At 42.2% G+C, this 17,740-nt stretch overlaps 1 protein-coding gene across 1 annotated transcript; it reads left to right on the forward strand.

Moving 5' to 3' along the window:
* Positions 1-3,332: 3,332 nt before the first annotated feature.
* Positions 3,333-15,822, forward strand: LOC147610610 (DNAJ heat shock N-terminal domain-containing protein). The gene is made up of 11 exons (XM_086786089.1): positions 3,333-4,147; positions 4,365-4,720; positions 6,292-6,369; positions 6,476-6,578; positions 6,680-6,768; positions 7,357-7,468; positions 7,788-7,841; positions 8,718-8,766; positions 14,521-14,612; positions 14,749-14,864; positions 14,971-15,822. Exons 1-11 carry the CDS (start codon positions 3,653-3,655, stop codon positions 15,338-15,340), a joined length of 1,914 nt encoding a protein of 637 aa, XP_086642215.1. The 5' UTR covers positions 3,333-3,652; the 3' UTR covers positions 15,341-15,822.
* The last annotated feature ends 1,918 nt before the right edge of the window (positions 15,823-17,740 follow it).

A 17,740-nucleotide genomic window follows, 5' to 3' on the forward strand; every position in this document is an offset into this window, starting at 1 on the left:
AAAGTAATTAGAGAAGTTATGCAGAAACTTTCTTTGGTTAGGAAATGCAGAGGAGATGAAAAGCCCTAAAGTAGTTTGGAAGGTCTGTACACCAAACCCAAACAACTGGAAGGCCTGGGAATCCCCAACATCATGGATTTTGTGGATTAAATGGCATCTAAATGGATAATCAGAAGTTTCTTATCACTTCAAGAAGATTGGGCCATCCTTCTTAAAAGAATTTTGGAAAAATATAGTATTGCAGACTTCTCGTAGATGTAAATCGAAAATTTAGCTGCACAACAAATAAAGGAAACATGCGCATATTTTACATCTAGATTCGATCTGGTCCTCTACTGCCATAGTGAACAATATCCCTACAGAGCTATATAAACATGCATTTAAAATCCACAAAAAGGGGATCCAAACTTGGGAGGATATGTGGTGCAACATCAAGGGTAGCTAGAAATCGGATCGAGAACTATGCACAATGTACAAACTGTCTACAAGCAGACCTTCTACTGATTAAGGATAGAATGCTTTTATGACCTGATGATAGAGTGGCTTTTCTCTAGCTTAAAGGCCCTCTGTCGCACAAGGCCTTCTCATGGGAATCCAAACGGAACCTTCTTCCAATTCCTTCTCTACCTTCTCAAGATCCCCTGCTACATTGCAAACTGAACAATAGGTGGAACTTTGCTGAGGGACAGGAAACAATGGGGTTTTAAATTCTCAAAAATATGGTCACCCATTATCCCACCAAAGAAATCCTGCCTACTTTGGTTGATCAGGCATAAAGTGCTTTGGACAAATGCACGTGCATATAGTATTAGCTATGGAGATGGTTTATGCCCAAGCTGTAAAAAGGAGCCGGAAACAATTGCCCACTTGTTTATAGGGTGTGTCTACAATGTAGATGCATTAAAATTTCTGAATCAATGTATCATTTGACTTGGGTAGAGATTCTTCTAGGTCAACAAATTAAATGTTTTGCAGAGTTATGGAACACTATTCGTGCTGAATATATGTGGTCTCTTTGGATAAACCGAAATAACTGCATTTTTAATCATGTATTTCTCAATATGATGCCTAGTATGAGAGATGGTTTGAATTTGCAGATGAGAACTCTTCACAAAGCCAGTATGTAAGCATGTAAAGCACAATAGACAAAGAATGCGATGGAGGAACTGATTCAAACGAACAAAGCTCAAGAAGAGTTTCAAGATAAAATCAGTCAAATCCACAAAGAATTCCTCGAAGAAGATGGCCAAGTGGTCTCGGAGAAAATAGATCTATTTTCAAAGATTCCGAATTACAGAAATACATCCTGAATCTCACGGAAGTGAGAAATATGCTAGCTTGATCTATTCACTAGCAAGTTATGCTTCTTGAAAAAGTAATTTTTTATCTTGTTTTTACTTTCATGCTTCTAACATAGTTTGCGCTTTTAATATATATATATATATATATATATAATTATGTAATGATATATATACAGCTTCGAAAGTCTATGTTATAGACTCATCCTTATTTTAAAGGCATTTTAATTTGTTTTCCTTGAAATCAAGAAACCTTATTTGTCAGAGACCTTTAGAAAAACCTTCCTAAACCTAATGAAATCGGTTTTAGCCTTTGCTAAAAGACGTTTTTTTTTTAGCAATGGCTTGTACTCTCCCCTCTTGCCACCTGGGGGAGTGTGAGTGTCCCTCCCTCTTGGCATGTGTAAAAGGAGTAGTGTGTAAATAAATAATAGAGTAGAAATAAAAGTAGAAGTAGAAGGAGATAGATGCGAGGACAAGAAAATTCCACACAGCCATCCTTTTTTTTGGAAAATAGCTTTTATAGGTTTTTTTCATAACATTTTAGTGTTCTTTCGGCACACTTTTCTCTTGCAAAGGGTACCTCTAAAGCAACACGACAACAAGATCTTAGTAAGCAGCATGACAACATCTTGCTTCTTGTATCGTAGCAAATAAGGTTCTTCTCCATGTGTGTGTATGCAAGCTTTAATGGTTCCTCTCTAAGTTTAATGAAATTGTTGGCTGACAATAACTGCGCTTTAGATCTTTTTGAGGCCAAGGAGACCTGCAACCTTGAGGCAGAAATTTGATTGAGAATGTAACCCTTGTAGGTCTTCTTGAGGTAAAGAATTGGGTTGCTCATTGGTAGTGCATGGCCTTCTTGTAGTCAATGTCTAGGTTACAAAATCCAACGACGGCCTTGAGGTGGGTTGTAATACCATGCGGGGCATGCTATGGCACTCTAGACAATGGAGGGGCAACTGCAAGTCTGGGTGCTGAAGCAGGACATGGGGGATGATGCTCGAGCTTGAAACAAAGCATGGTACACTAGTGCACAAGTCGTAAGGGTCTACAGAGATGGACATGTCATCACCCCGCTTGTTAAGAATCGAGCTTTTGGAGCGAGAATTAATTCTCATGTCAGATTGATTGATTGGTTAGGGGCTCCTAGGCCAAGCAAGTGAGATTTTCATTTTTAATTTTGAGATCTAAGTTGGATTCCGCTTTGAAAGGGTTTGTAAACTATATGGGTGGTTGAATCTTTATGAGATATAAAGCCTTTTCCAGAGTATTAAGTGGGTCCAAGCACACTCCCTACACGCAATTGCCTCCGTTCCACACCTATTCTACCACACCATCTTGTGCCTCAGGTAAAATATTGTTATTTATATATGTAGACCTTGCTAAATGGAGAGAGAGGCGGGTTTCGCTTAATTTTTTTAGGTTAAGAGAAAGAGGGGAGTCCCACATGTTTGAGAGAATTTATGTCTTAAGGATTTTGTATGGATTTATTTGATATGTATATTCAGACAATTATTTGATATGTATTAATTAAATGCCATTGATTAATACAATCTTAGAAGATGAGTTCCTTTCACCCCCTCTCTCTCCAAACATAGAGAGGAGCTCGAGTCACATTATGCCACACCCTAGCTTGCTAGTGTTACCCTTCATAGTAACAGAAGGAGACTTTTTTTTTTGGGTCTTGTACTAGTTTGTTGGTCCCATGGGTCATATTTGGCCCAGAGTGGTGGACGATAATACAATCTTTTTCTTCTTCTTCTTCTCCTCTTCCTTCTCTCTCTCTCCCTCCCTCTACTCATTGAGTGAGCCCGTTGAGACTTTTTATAGAGAATTGTGGACCTTAAATAGAAAGGATATGGGTGAATGCATGCAAATAGAAACCATATAAAGGGTCATCATTTTATTTTCTTAAATAGAGAGGACATGTTGGTCATCATTTCATTAACTTTTTCAAACATTAATCATTACATACTAAAATGAAACCTTAGGAAAACACTCTTATTCTTGAAAATCTCACACAATATATTTAATGGAAATGCAAAAAAAACATTTTGGTGCCATTTTTTAAGGATGGGATCACAATATCTGTGTTCAAAGTGTCTTTGTAACTTTGCTCCAAGGAGCCTGTAATACACTATAGAAAGCAGGCACTTGGTGTGCTTACACAGAAGTGAGAGAGAGAGGACATGTTCAGAGGAAGATCGGCTGCTTGTGTGGGGATCAGAGGGAGATAACACGCATCCCTCGCCGTTGGTTGCAATTACCGACCATTAGTGCCCTCGGTTGTCTCAACTAGTACCTGTACAATAGAACCGTAGCAAAGAATTGGTGCTGGTTAGCCACACATCATGAATTCAACGGGGAAAGAGAAAGCAGAGGAAAGAAGAAGAAAGAAGAAAAAGAAGAGCAGGAAGCATTACAAATCCACACCGTACTCCAGCGATTCTTCTTCCTCTCCTTCTGCGGACAGCTGTCTTTTTAGCGAAGGCGAGCGGCAACACAACAGAAAACACAAAAGGAAACACAGGCAAGAGTCAACTGATCCCTCTTCTTCATCAGATGGGGAACACGAGCGCAGAAAACGCAGAAAGCAAAGAAGAGATGCTGAGAAGAATGGGAGGGCAGCAAAGCACCCTCGAAAGGAAGACAAAGAGGAGAGGAAGAAAGGGCACCACACATCCAAGAGAGATCGCCATGGCAGGCACAAAGATGAAAGAGCAAACAAGGATGCTGCCAAACCCAATCGCCATGTGGAATCATCTGAGGATGACTTGCCAAGCCCAGAAGAAGTTGTATCCAGCATGTTACGCAAATTCCCAGAGCTTGCAAATGACTTGGAACAGGTATCATCCTAGCTCATACATTTATACACATGTTTCCATTCTACCTTATATATACATACAGATGTTATTGTGGCACATGCTTATGCACGGGACAACGCACACGTAACACTTATCTGGTCAGTTGAGTACTTGATGTGTTGCATTCACATAGCCCCATGACTTGCTTGGACTGTTTTTTCAATTTAATTCTACTTATTGATTCTGTTATTGCATGCAGTTGCTGAAAATGCTAGATGATGGCCAAGCTGTCGATATCAGTGGGCTTACAAACAAGCACTTAGCAGCTTATTTGCAGGAGTTGTTTCGATCACTTCGCCTACACAAAACATCTCAAGGGCTGTTTTTGCGTCCAGAGGGTGCCTCTCAAAAAACAGTGGATATTCTTGGCCCATTCCTTCACATTGGTTCTACGGCTTCCGTCCAAGGGTTGAATCTGCAGAGCGAAAGTAAGAAACAAGGAGGTAAAGATGAGTTTGATAGATCTGAGCAAGATGGCAACAGACTCGAGCAAGTTACAGACGGAGAAACGCTTCTCAATCAAGACCACCCTGGCCCAAGTGAGCAAAGACGGAGGTGCGATGTGTATAAGTTTGGATTATTATAATTTGTATATAGTGAACAAAAGAAACTAATGTCTTTGTGGGGCATCAGATCAATGATGATACAGTGTGTGTGTGTGTGTGTGTGTTGTGGTGGAAGATGCATAGGGCATCCCGTATAATCTTAACAAGCATAATGAAAATGAAAAAAGCATGGATACCCAGAGTTATGCTGAGGAGGTACTGATGGGCAATGAAGGCATGATACTCAAGATTTCATTTGGTGACGGACGTGAGGGGGATCCAAACTCATGGATTGCCGTAAAATAAACTGGTCTCCTGTTCTTGAAAAGGGTGTCCAGGTGCAGTGTTGAATGGAGAGCGTGGTCCCTTATGTCAAGCTTTGGGTCTTTGATGGGTTTTGCCTGGCATTGTCCAAGGGTATCTAGGTGTTTGGGCGTTAGGATGCAAACACTTTGTGCTCCCAATCCCTCTATATGTGTCCTAATGTGGTGCTACTTGTGTCTCCTGGTCAACAATCTCGGGCTTGGTACTGTCCAATGCTCTGGAAGAAATTTGTAAGGAGTGTCAGACATTGGCTCTCTTCTTGCCTTCTTTGTCTCTTCATGAATTGGTCTTTGTGTGTCTTATGCAAAAAGAGCGCCACACCTTTGGTCCTCATACTCTATGACTCTTCAAAGAGGACAAAATCCCTCTCTGAATAGGCAGTGAAAGCAGCCCCTAATCTCATAGTATTTTGGGCATCGAAGGGATGGCATGCTCCTTGGACTCAACCTCACTCATAGACGAACTATGCATGTTTTCTGCAGCTTTTTGTTCTCATGTGTGAACAACCCCATGTGAAAAAGAAAAAATGGCTCTGACAAAAAGTATGAAATGTTTGTACTTTTCCAAGGGTATGAAAGGTGTTTTGTTGCAACTATGTGCATATGGATTGATTTGACCTCTTCAGTATGTCAAATCGCTTCACTTAGGCAATAGCTCATGCTTGACCAGCCCATGTGCTTGCTTTGGAACCCATCTCTACTGTCCGCATGGCCATATCTATTGTTTGGCCACCCACTTGCTGCCTGGCATCCATTTCTCCAGAAGGTAGCCCACCTTCCCCCTGGACTAAAGCCTATGGCCCTGCTGACGGTGATATGTGTCACAGAATTGTGAGTACGAAAAGCACATTCTAGGTTTGCATGCCTTGTACAACCTTGGGGCAAACACTAGTGGCAATAAAGTACTAGAACGGACCCATATTTAGCTGGTCGGATTTCTAAGAGTACCACCAAATTGTCCAGGCAGCATATGTCTGGAAGTTTTGTGAATTTTGGAGCAATTAAGCAGATAGGATGCACGATGTGCCTACAGCCAGCCAGCTGGCTGGCTGGCGGGCATTAAATGCTTGAGAGGAAGGGTGTGGGTGGCAGGAGGCTACTTGGATCTGATGTACCACACTCTTATGTTTGGATAACCCACACCCAAATAGGAACATCATTTCCAGCCATGCGTTCAAAAGCAGCAGTTTTTTATGAGGCAAGAAGGGAGACATTTTTATGAATATATAAATTAAGCTTACTGGTTTGACAAATGCAGAGTCTTGGGTCCGGCAATGCCATCGACGGAGATGTTAGAAGCTGCAGCCAGGCTGACAGAGGCAGGCTCATCATTAAGGTGAGCAATAGGATCTCATATTGGTCTTTCTTGTATATCAGATCATTTTCAACTGTAGTTGAACAGCAGAATGTGTCCGATTGGCTCTGTGCCATGTGGTTTGTAGAGAAGCTGAAAAGGAGCTTGAACTTGATCCTTTGGTTGGTCCCCCACCTCCTGCGGCTGTTGTAGAGGCAGAGTCTGCTAATGAAGCTGAGCGCTTTGAAGAAGTGAGTTTTAATGGCCTCTTTTATATATGTTTTTAAATACTTCCTCAATTTTCTTTGGCAATTGGTGTGCAAATTTTGTGTGTTTTGGTTTTCTCTTTCAGGTGGAAAGGGTTTTAGCACCAGATGTTGGGAATGCTTATGAGCTGCTTGGCCTCAGGGTTGGTACAACACCTGAATTATTAAAGAAACGGTTTGCCTTATAACTTTTGATTCTTACTATTGCTTTTAATTGCTTTGTTAAATGTTGCTTAACTCATTGTTCAATAGTGTCGCATGCATTGCCCTTAGACATCAGATGCATGTGACAGCTGAGCTCTAATCATAATGGGACAGAGGCCATGGGTGTAGTGAAGATAGGTATGCAGAGGGATGTAGCGTAGGTGCATGTGAAAGAACCTGGAGGCATCTAGCCAATGAGTGGACTGATCAAGAAAAGGGGCAGCACTGGGATTAGGTGAATACACATGTGATGGAAAGTACAATACTCAGAGGCATTTGGCCCATAAGAGTGCAGGGCATGGAATAAAAGGGGCATGGACTTCAAACTAGCTATGGAGCTAGAGAATAAGTGATCAGTTTGACCTGTTTTGGGCTGTGAAATCCAAAGTAGGATGCCAGGTTGCTTGCCATTGGGCAGGCTAGGTAGGACATAACTTTTTTTTTTGGTAGCTGGTGGGATGCAAGCTGATAAGCATGATCAGCAAAAGGAAGGAATGTTTACCTGGTAAATAGGGGATTATTTATCCTTATATAACTTATGACAGTAGTGGCAATGCAGGTATTGGAAGTTATCATTGCTGGTGCATCCGGACAAGTGTACGCATCCTCGAGCACACGAAGCATTTACAGCACTCAATCAAGCCTTTAAAGATCTTCAAGACCCCACAAAAGTAGGTAGATTTTTCTGGTAGGATAAGCAAACTTCACTCTTGTACGATTGAGGGCATGCGTGTGCATTTTCTGTTTAATGCATGGCTGAGTCTGCCCCTCACCTCTGTAGAAGTGGTAGAAACTCCATATGTTGGTTTATCCATGAAGATTTGTCTACTAAAGTGGACATATCTTTATGCATGAACCTGCACCCACTTTTTGGCGCTGGTGATGTGTGGGGGGATGTCATAGCAGTTAGTCCATGCTATACACACTGGAGTTGATGGTTTGAAGCTTTGTAAGTAAACCTTCATGCTCATTGGTCTCCTCTCTGTGCAGCGATCTATAATTGATCAGAAGATTGAGGAGAAAGAAGCAAGGGAGGAGTTTGAGGTTTTTTCCCCCCCTTTCCTATCTTGGAATGTTTTTTTCCAAAGAGTTTGTCGTCTGCATTGAAGCTGGGTGTAAAGCTTCATACATAACACACTTGAAGGCACATGCTATGGCTTATGACAGCTCAAAGTAAGAAAGGAAATTCACAGTAGTGTAGTTAATGCATTTGCTACTGGAGATGTTGGCATACCTGTCGCACCACCATAGGTCTTATGTGTAAGGGCCTTGGTCTGTTGTGCATTTAAAAGGGCCTGTTGGGTGATTGTATTAGGCAGTTCTAAAGTTTTCAAGTCGTGCAGCCTCATGCTGTACAAGGAGGGCATAAGAGTATCGGTCAAAGAACAAATAGTCAAGACTAGTAAAAAGAAGCATAATGCTCATAAATAGATTAAATAGCTTGTGATAGAGTATCGGTCAAAGGACAGTTAGTCAAGACTAGTAAAAAGAAGCATAATGCTCATAAATAGATTAAATAGTTTGTGATAGAGTAGTCCTTCTGGCGCTTTCTTGTCCATCTGCCATCCCCCCCACACACGCCTGCCCCCCCCCCCCCCCCCCCACCGCCCTCGCCCTCGCCCCCCCTCCCCCTCCCCCCTTCCCCGTGTGCCCCGAAACAAAAGGGAGGAAAAAAATCCATGGAGGGAGAAGGTGGGTTAGCAACCTTATTTGTTTCTTTAAGGTTTAAGCAGTGAGCGTTCAAATGTAAATGCTGCACAAGGTTCTAGGTCATTAAAACTGTGCAATGTTTAATAATGCCATTTTTTGTGACTATTCTAAGATAGTGTGTTGTGCCATCTTTATGTTCCTTTGAGAAAAGCAAGCACATCTGGTTTTGATACACAGACAAGCACTGATGATTAGAATCTGCCTATGCAGGCTGAACAGAAGGCAAAACGAGAGGCAGCTCAGTGGCGCAAAATTAGAGGTACATGTACTACTATTGAGCTTGTTGGGGACTTTCAACCCAATGCAGTGCAATATGTGATTGCTCATGATAAGAAGCAATCTCTATCTTTTCACTTGGTTGCTGGGATTCGGAGTCGTGTATGTGTACCCCTATTTCTGTACCCACTTGTGTCTGTCTGTGAACAGCCCCTAAAAGGGTCATTATTTTGGTATGTGTGAGAACACTCACTTATGTGAGTAAGTGAGTAAGGGTGTGTGAACCCACTCTTAGAGTGGTGAAGATATTATACATGCTTGACGTAAGCATTGATGTCGTACAGAGGAGCCTCTAAGGGGCTATAAAAGCATTGTACTTGGTGAAGCTTCCAATAACCATATCAGTCGATCACATTGAGTCGTGCAACACCTCTCTCTCTCTTATAATTTATTGTCTCTCTCTCTCTCTCTCTATCACCAGCATGGCTCTCCATCAACCACTCTAGTTCAATCTCTTGTGTGACTATGACCATCAATTGGTATCTAGGCCTTCTAGGTTTTCTTAGCCGCCTTTGCCTTGTGTCGGTACCGATGCCGCCGGTCAGCTTGTGAGCCTATTGGATCAGCCACCAATGGTGAAGTCGTCTGTTGGGATGCTGCGGCACCAGGCTGCTGCACTATGGCGGTCAGCTGCTGATGCTGCTATCGTCGTCAATTGAACACTGCAACGCCGCTCTGCTTCCGCCACCACCCTGTGCCTGTTGCTTTTGCTGCCCAGCCTGTACTATCTTGTGCAGCAGCTGCCGCTCGCCAACGTGGCCAAGGAAGCGAGCTACAGCCCCTGAGCACTCTTGCAGCACAGCTGTCGGCCGATGCCTACCTGTGTCTACCGTCCGTCTGAGTTGCCGCCTCCGACCAGCCTCTGTGACTCTGCCTAGCTGGTCGCCATAATGTACGTGCAGTGCCTTGTTACGCTGCTGCTCGTCGCCAGCACCAGAAGCTGAACATCAAACTGGCACCTACAGGCATCAGCGCTGCTGTTCGCTGCTATTGCTGCTGATGACAGGCACCGCTGTTTGCTGCTGCCCATGAGCACCTCATCATTCATGTATCACTTCACCACCAGCAGCCAGTCAACTGCAGTAGTATAAATTGGGCTTTTTTAAAATAAAGGATGATGGAATCGATCATAGGAAACTTAGCCCTAGAAAGATTTAGTGGGAACTTCTTCCCCACATGGCAAACAAAGATCAGATTATTATTGATGCGGGACAGGCTTTGGAATGTCATCAAGGGAGTGGAGGAAAAACCTGAAAGTGCCACTGCATCACCAGCCATGCAAGCCTGGAATGATGAGAACGACTGAGCTTTGGCACATATAGGTCTTGGATTGGCAAACAATCTTATAAGTTATACATCACCTCGACTTCGACAAAACTCCAAAGGAGGTATGGGATAAGTTTGAGAATTTGTTTGGGAATAAAATTAACAATTCTAAAGTCTTTCTGAAGCAAATTACTCAAAATGAAAGAACACCATTCTCTTCAAGAGTACCTCAGCACCATAGGCTCTCTCTTGCAACAACAACTGGGTGCCTTAAAGGCCAACATTGACAAAGATGACAAAAAGGACTCTTTTTCAACCTAGAAGAGATTGAAAGGTTCGAAGAAGTGCTATCTACACTTCGGGTATCTAGGGAGATGCTGTATGAAAACATGGTGGCTATCCTCATTGTCGCGTGCACACCCTTCGGGTTGCACGGTGAGAAGTTGGCATCATCATCATCTACAGCATCATCTTCATCATTAGCATTATCAGCTTCATCATCATCATCACAAGCATTCAGGAGGAGCATAAGTGCCCAGTTGGCAGCCCAATAGCAGTAGGCTGCCAGTAGGGGACTTAGGCAGCCAGTCGGCCAGGCATAAAGGAGGCGACAACAGGTGTGGACTAGCCAGGGATTAATCGCAGCATTTATTAAGGCGTTTAGCATGGTACCTTGTCCAAGAGCTGCCTGACCAACATCCTCAACCCTTATAAATAGCATAAGTCATAAATCAGCAATCATCGTCACTTCTTAAAGTCAAAAGTTTAGCAGTTGAAGTCGACATCAGCATGAAGTCAACATTAGCATTAGCATCATAGATCTGTTCATAGATCTCATCTCAGTTGTAATCATTTGCATCATTAATATAGTTGCATTTGCATTCATCTAAATTCACCTCTACAGTAATTGAGTGAATTTAGTAAAACATTGTATAGTATTAGTACCCTTTAGGATGATAATTGTCGTACGCCGTAATCCCATTGTAATCCTCAATCCAGGATAAGTTAGGCACGAGCTACGTATGTCATTCCTCAACCATAGCGAGTCAGTCAATCAGTCAGTTAAGTCCCTTAACCCACTTGAAGAGATTCATTCATGCATATAGATGCCTTAGAGTTGGCATCAGGACATGTGTGCATTTATGCATAGCATTCATCCCATATGCATGTAGGCCATCTAGACCATTGCAGAAGCATCAAAATATTATTCAGTATTATTCCAATATTTTTTTCATATTTTATAGCATTTAACTCGCATTTTTACTATATTTATCCATTTATATAGGACATGATGCAGTCGGCCAGCTCTGTAGCCAGCCGACCAACATCAAAAGTGCATATAAATAGTTCTGCATTGCACCATTCCATCATTCATATCATAATTCAGCAATCAAGCCTTCAATGTTGGAGCCTTCAGCACAAGGAGCATAAGCGATTGAAGCATTCATCACCTCAGCCCTCAGTGTTTCATCCTTAAGCATCTAGGAGCATCGACACATGAGCATTCAACCTTCATCAACCAATACGCATAAGCATACAGCATTCAGCCTTCAGAATTCCTTGTGTTTTTTTGCATAGGAGCAGTTTTTAGCATACCTATACATAGCCTAGAAACAGTCCCAAACATCCCATACCTCAGCCTCCGATTTGCAGCCTTCCCTCGTTCCATTGGGAAGAGTGCATAGGCTCGAGATTGGTCATCATTGGTGCTTCTCCAACCGTGTACAGTTCAGCCCAACTCTTGGTCCTCCAAGATCTTGCGTTTGGCTTATCAAAGTCAGTCTCTTCAAAGTAATAAAGCAAATACTATTCCGGTAATGGGATAGGGGGCCCTTCAGTGGGTAATTCGGGACCCCATATGATGTACAGTTTCTATCTTTTTCTCTCAATCAATCTCTTAAAGTTTGAAGTCATAAAAGTGGATTGCTAAACTCACGAAACTCGGGATATAGAAGACGGTGTGAGACTTGGGTGACAAGATCCTTAATTACGAATACTTCCATTGCATGTTACATACATGCTGATGCAACCCTATATGCTATGCAAATGCAAATGAAGGGTTACTAATCAAATATAGGCTAAAGCTTGTAATGATGACCTATAAAATCTTTAATACTGAATTTATCTAAGCAGAAGCAGAAGCAACTACTGAATGAATGGAATACATCTCGCCAAAGCAAAAGCTAAGGTGAAAGTAGCACGAGTGAAGACGGGAGCCAACCCGATGCGCAATGAAGGTTGGGTGGGAGTGGATTACTAGAATAACCATGTGTTCTACCTAGTCCGAGGTAGGGAGACACAATATTCAATGTTCTCATGTTCTAAAGATATTATATGCTCTGGACTGCACTAAGACTGGTTACCCTAGATGCTTTGCTACCAATGTTACATGATGAGGTTGATCGTAGTAATCACAACTTCAAGATGGCTTGGACCAATGGAAGATAATGTTCCCATTTGGATTGCTGGTCATGACAATATGACTTGAGAACATCAAAGGCCAATTGGTTATAGATATTTGTCTGGCTGTCTGTCTGTGGATGGAATACAGTAGACAACTGTAACTTGGTTCCAAAGTTTTCGAATAATGCCCTCCAAAAATGCGAGGTGAACTTGGAATCCTTGTCTGATGTAATGGTGCTTGGCAAACTACAGATGGGATACCAATGTTTGAAAAAAAGAAGGGCTATGTCCTCGGCTGTGGCTGTATGCTTGCATGGCATGACCATGCAGAACTTATTGAAGCGATCCACAATGGTAAAACATTGAGTGTTACGGGATCCGGTGGATGTTGGTAGAGGCCCTACAAAGTCCATAGAAATGTTGATGAAAGGTCCATTGGGGATAGGCAAAGGTTGAAGTAACCCAACCTTCTTTGTACGTGGAACCTTAACTTTTTGACAAATCTTACAGGCTTGAACATGTGAATATACATCACGCCTCATTTTTTGCCAATAAAAGGACCGTTCTAATTTCTCAAGGGTACTGTTAATACCTCTGTGTCCTCCAACTAAGGAATCATGGGCATCATGGAGAAGAGTTGGTCGCTTTTCCCAAATGACACAGAGGCGGTTCTTGAAGAACAACCAACCGTTTTGCACTGAATAATGAGCAGGCTCAAAAGTGAGGGGCGAATTGAATTGAGTACCAAACTCAAGGGAGTCGACATACTGGTCTTTCATGCTATCTAAGTCTTTCCCCGTGATTTCGAGAATGGTAGACTCTTGCACTCCCTGGATGCTGGCCTTTCTACTAAGAGCATCTGCGCGACTGGGTTATGCTTACCAGGGATGTACTCGATCATGCCTCCAAATTGTTGGAAGAGCTAACTCCATCTGGCTTGCCGATCACTCCACTGGGCACTTGGCATGTTTTGAAGCCACTTAAGTGCTTGGTGGTTTGTTTTGATTGCGAAGACTTGTCCATAAAGGAAAGGCTTCCAATGTTAAAGCGCTGTGATCACACCCAAAAGCTCTTTGTCATAAACCGAATAATTCTTTTCGGCGACATCCAACTTTCTACTGTAGTAGGACACGGGTCTATTGTCCTGCTGGAGAACTGCACCTATGGCTACATTGCTTGCATCGGTAATGACCTCAAAAGGTTCATCCCAAGATGCTAACTTCAAAACAGGCACTTCTGAGAGGCAGCTTTTTGGAGTGCATCAAAGCACCTTGCCTGTGGTGACTGAGACTTTTTGTTTGCGAGTCTTCACCCCCTTGACCAAGTCGGTGAGAGCTGCTGCAAGGTTGGAAAACTGGTGAACATGGGTGCTGTGGGCTTGGTAAAGACCTACGAAAGAACGGATCTCTTGGGCGGTTTAAGGGATGTCCCAATCCAAGATTTCTTGAACCTTTGAGGGGTCCAATTGAATCACATCGGAACCGATGATATAGCCCAAGTATTGAATCTCTTTAATGCCGAAGATAGACTTTTTGGTGTTTATGTAGAGCCCTTTATCTCGCAAAAGTTTCAAGACTTTCTCCACATATTTCTCATGCTGCTCCGCAGTGGTTGAGAATACAAGTATGTCATCAAGAAAGATGAAGACACACTTACCAATAAGGATTGCAAAAATCCTGGACATCATTTTATTAAAGGTTGCGGGTGCATTGGTAAGTCCAAAAGGCATGACTACGAACTCGTAGTGACCTGCTGATGATGAGCCATCTTGTCACCATGCACTGAGTGCAGAGTGCATGTGACACCACCCATTTTAAGTTTCTAAACTCTTCCCTGCTGTTTCATCATCAACAAGGCTCTTAAAAGGCCTCCTTCCACTTTTTACTTCTTTATGCTTACCTTTGGCCCTTGGAAAATATTATATTTCCCTTTCACAAGACTATTGCGTGGTGATCATCTTTATTTTTTTACTGTTTTTCTTTTTGCTTGCCATTTCTAGTCACATCGAAGTAGAAGAGCAAACACACATGTTGTATTTTATTTACTGTAAGATTGTTTTTATCATCAGGAGAAGCATTGCCAGGTGACGATCTATTACTTGACACTCCAAAAGCACCTACTCGAGATGAATGGATGACACAACTCCCCCCTGAAAGAAAGGTAGAGTCCAGGAGATTAAGGTTCAGCTTTACAAAGGCATTGCTAGCGTATAGATGGTTGCTTTTATCCTTTTTGTTATCTTTTTTGTATCAAGATTGTATGCAGCCACTACTACTGAAAGTTTGAAGCTTTATAGGCAGGTGCACCCCCGATGCAATCCACGTTTTTCAGCAGATATGGTAAAAGTGGGAGAGGTGATACGAGCGTATGGACGGACACTCCTCTAGAGAAAGCTCAGAAAGCAAAGATGGTGTAAGATGGTCCAAAAAATATATGCTTATGGGTTTACAATGTTATATTTGGAATGAAAGGGCCTTCATGTTTGAAACCCCACACATGTAATTTATGATGAAATCAGGTACCTGGAAGCCTACAAGCAGGCCACATTGACAGCTGATACCAATGATGATAATACATGGGCGGCAGTCAGAAAAGACCATGAATCTCAAGCAGCAGCGGACATTATGGATCAATTCAATACTGTGAGGCGTGCAACCTCCCTCTTTGAGAAGCACCAGCACGAGCGTTCGAAAAAGGTGAAGAAAGCTCCCAACAAGAAAGAAGCACCACCACCGGCTGAGTGGTCTGGCAGCCATCCCTGGAAGCCCTGGGACCGAGAGAAAGACTTGGTGTCGGGTAGGCAAAATGTTAACTTGGACAAGACAAATATGGCTGAAGGTTTATCTTTGAGGTTCTCTTCCTCCCACAAGGAACGGAGTTTCCTTTGAGTTGGCCAGCTCGTGTTTATATAATAATGCTTGTGCATGTCAAACCATCATGGGTTGACGGTAGTTTGCTACACCTGATGTGTGTCAGGATGTGGTGTATTCAGTTGAGAGTAGTTGGTAAACAATGTTACTTAGAAGGGGTTAATATTTGTATACAAAAGATTATCACAGGCTTTCCAACAGAAAAGTCCCTCAAGTTGACAACTTAATTCTTCTGGCACAAGCGCTAATCATATACCATGGCACTTGTAGTTTTGGGACAGGAAGCTGTATGTAGGATGGCACAATGTGGTGTTAATTTGTGTGGTGCACATGAGGGCCTTTGATACTCCACAATTCAAGGTATCCTAGGCAAGTTATGCTAGGGATGGATTGCTCCCATTGGATGTTCTCAATTGGTTGACATTGAGATAGCCTAAATATATGTAGGTGCGTTTGTTCTTCCACCTAGACAATTCTATCCATGCACTGTGTTTCTTAAATTTCTCTGTTCTAGAAATGCACTCTGGTCTTGTGACGTGATGCGGGTGTTGGGTAGCATTTTTAGATGCCTGAGATATTTTGGGGAGTTTTATTTGTGCTCAAGAAAAGTTTTATCATGTTTATTAAGGAAGTCACATTATAAGTGGCTATTATTTCAAGATGTTGCAATAAGTTGTTATAATTCTCTTGCTCCCTTGCAAACATCTAAGATTGTGGTGTGTCAGATTATGTTGGATCTTCAAGTGGTCGAACCCTGAAATTTTCCAGGGTACAAGGAAAGTCCTGGGATTACTAGACTCAAGCTCTCTTTCACTGAATAGAAAGATTACTGATGATGCTCTCTTGCTTGATGTTCATCTAAAAGCTACCAGGAAGAGGCTACAGTACCAAGCATGTCTAAACGACAACCCCACCCCATTAAATTGAATTCAATGCTTCTATCATCTGTGAAAGTGAATATATCTAATAATAATGTATTCAAGCTGATTAACGACCCTCTCCATGTATGAGAGATTTTCCTTCTTCCCATTATTAGGCACGCCTGCCCCCTAACCCCTTTTTTGTTTTGCATGAAGAATAATAAAGCTTAGTTTCCTCGATTCGAGTCGCCTCAAAACAGCAAGAATCAAACAGATTTAAAGGCCATAACAAAATAATAGAAGTAGATTAAGTTACAATGGTTACGGTTGTTTGCTTAGTACCATTTCTCTTCGGAACCTCTGTGCCTATCCACGTGAACTTCTCAAGTGAGAGACATGAGAACATATGAAAGAATAAGCTTTCCTCAAGTTGTATATAAGAGTCTGTTCTTTCCAAACGATCCTGTGTTTTCATTCCACTGCAGGTACACGGTTGATAGTAATTGAAACCATGATGAGAATACAATGGAAGTAGAGAGTCATTACGTAAAGGAATGATCTTTTTCATAAGTCTTTAGCATGAGCTTCATTGATTGATCTGCAATCCTTGAGGCACATTGTATCCTAGAAGGAAGGAAGGTAGTGAGTAATGTGAGAGAAGCTCTCAATTCTATTTGGTTGTTCTACATTTGTTGTGAGTTTGAGGTTGTAGCTCAAGGTGATTCCTATGACAAATAATGGTAATGGGGTAGTAGGGATAGAAGTTCAATTGAGAATAATCTTGAGAGGAGGGATAGATGCTATACCCTTAGTGGCACACATGCCTTCGCCTCACTCACAAGCCAAATAAGAACACACATGACCACTACTCTCCCTTGAAACCCTTGTCTCAAATTCCTCCCCTACTTAGAGGGGTAAAGTTTCCCTAACCAAGCACAATCGCTTCCTAGGATGTGTGCTTGGTCTAGACAACACTCATAGCCATGGCCGCAGATGACTATGTCAGAACAATTGCAAAGAGCTCTAGTAGGAGGTGAGATTGATGTATTGTTCCTCCATGCCACCATCTCACTGTAGGTTGGTTCTACATGATGATGCACGGAGCTCCTTTTAAGGTGCATTTGCCCACATCTCTTGGTCTCTTGCTACATCTCCATTAGAAATCACCTACCTCCTACCTGCCGTCGAGGTGGCCAACTCAAGCATTTTAGTGCCAGGAAGGACACCAGCTCCTCTACATATATGCTGTTCAAGGGATGAGATTTAAACATTATAGATTCGCCCTTGAGGGAAAATGTTGTATCTCTAGGAAAATGCACTTGGTGCATGACCTATGTAACATGGTAGCATAGACTAGATTCATGGGGTGATGATCAATTGTAACCATATTTATTATGATTGAATAAGTAGAGGACGAGTCAATCAATGAGATATATAAGTAGAGGTGGAAAGAATCAAGGTAGAGATCATAAGAAAAGGGAGATGCCTTTCTAAGGCTATAAAAGCAATTAATACAAAGGTTTAATTGTCTCTCACATGTTTCTATGGTTTAGTATTT

The sequence above is a fragment of the Cibotium barometz genome, chromosome 49 (genome assembly GCF_041138505.1).
Source record: "Cibotium barometz isolate CiBa-2024 chromosome 49, ASM4113850v1, whole genome shotgun sequence".
In the NCBI taxonomy this organism is placed as follows: domain Eukaryota; kingdom Viridiplantae; phylum Streptophyta; class Polypodiopsida; order Cyatheales; family Cibotiaceae; genus Cibotium; species Cibotium barometz.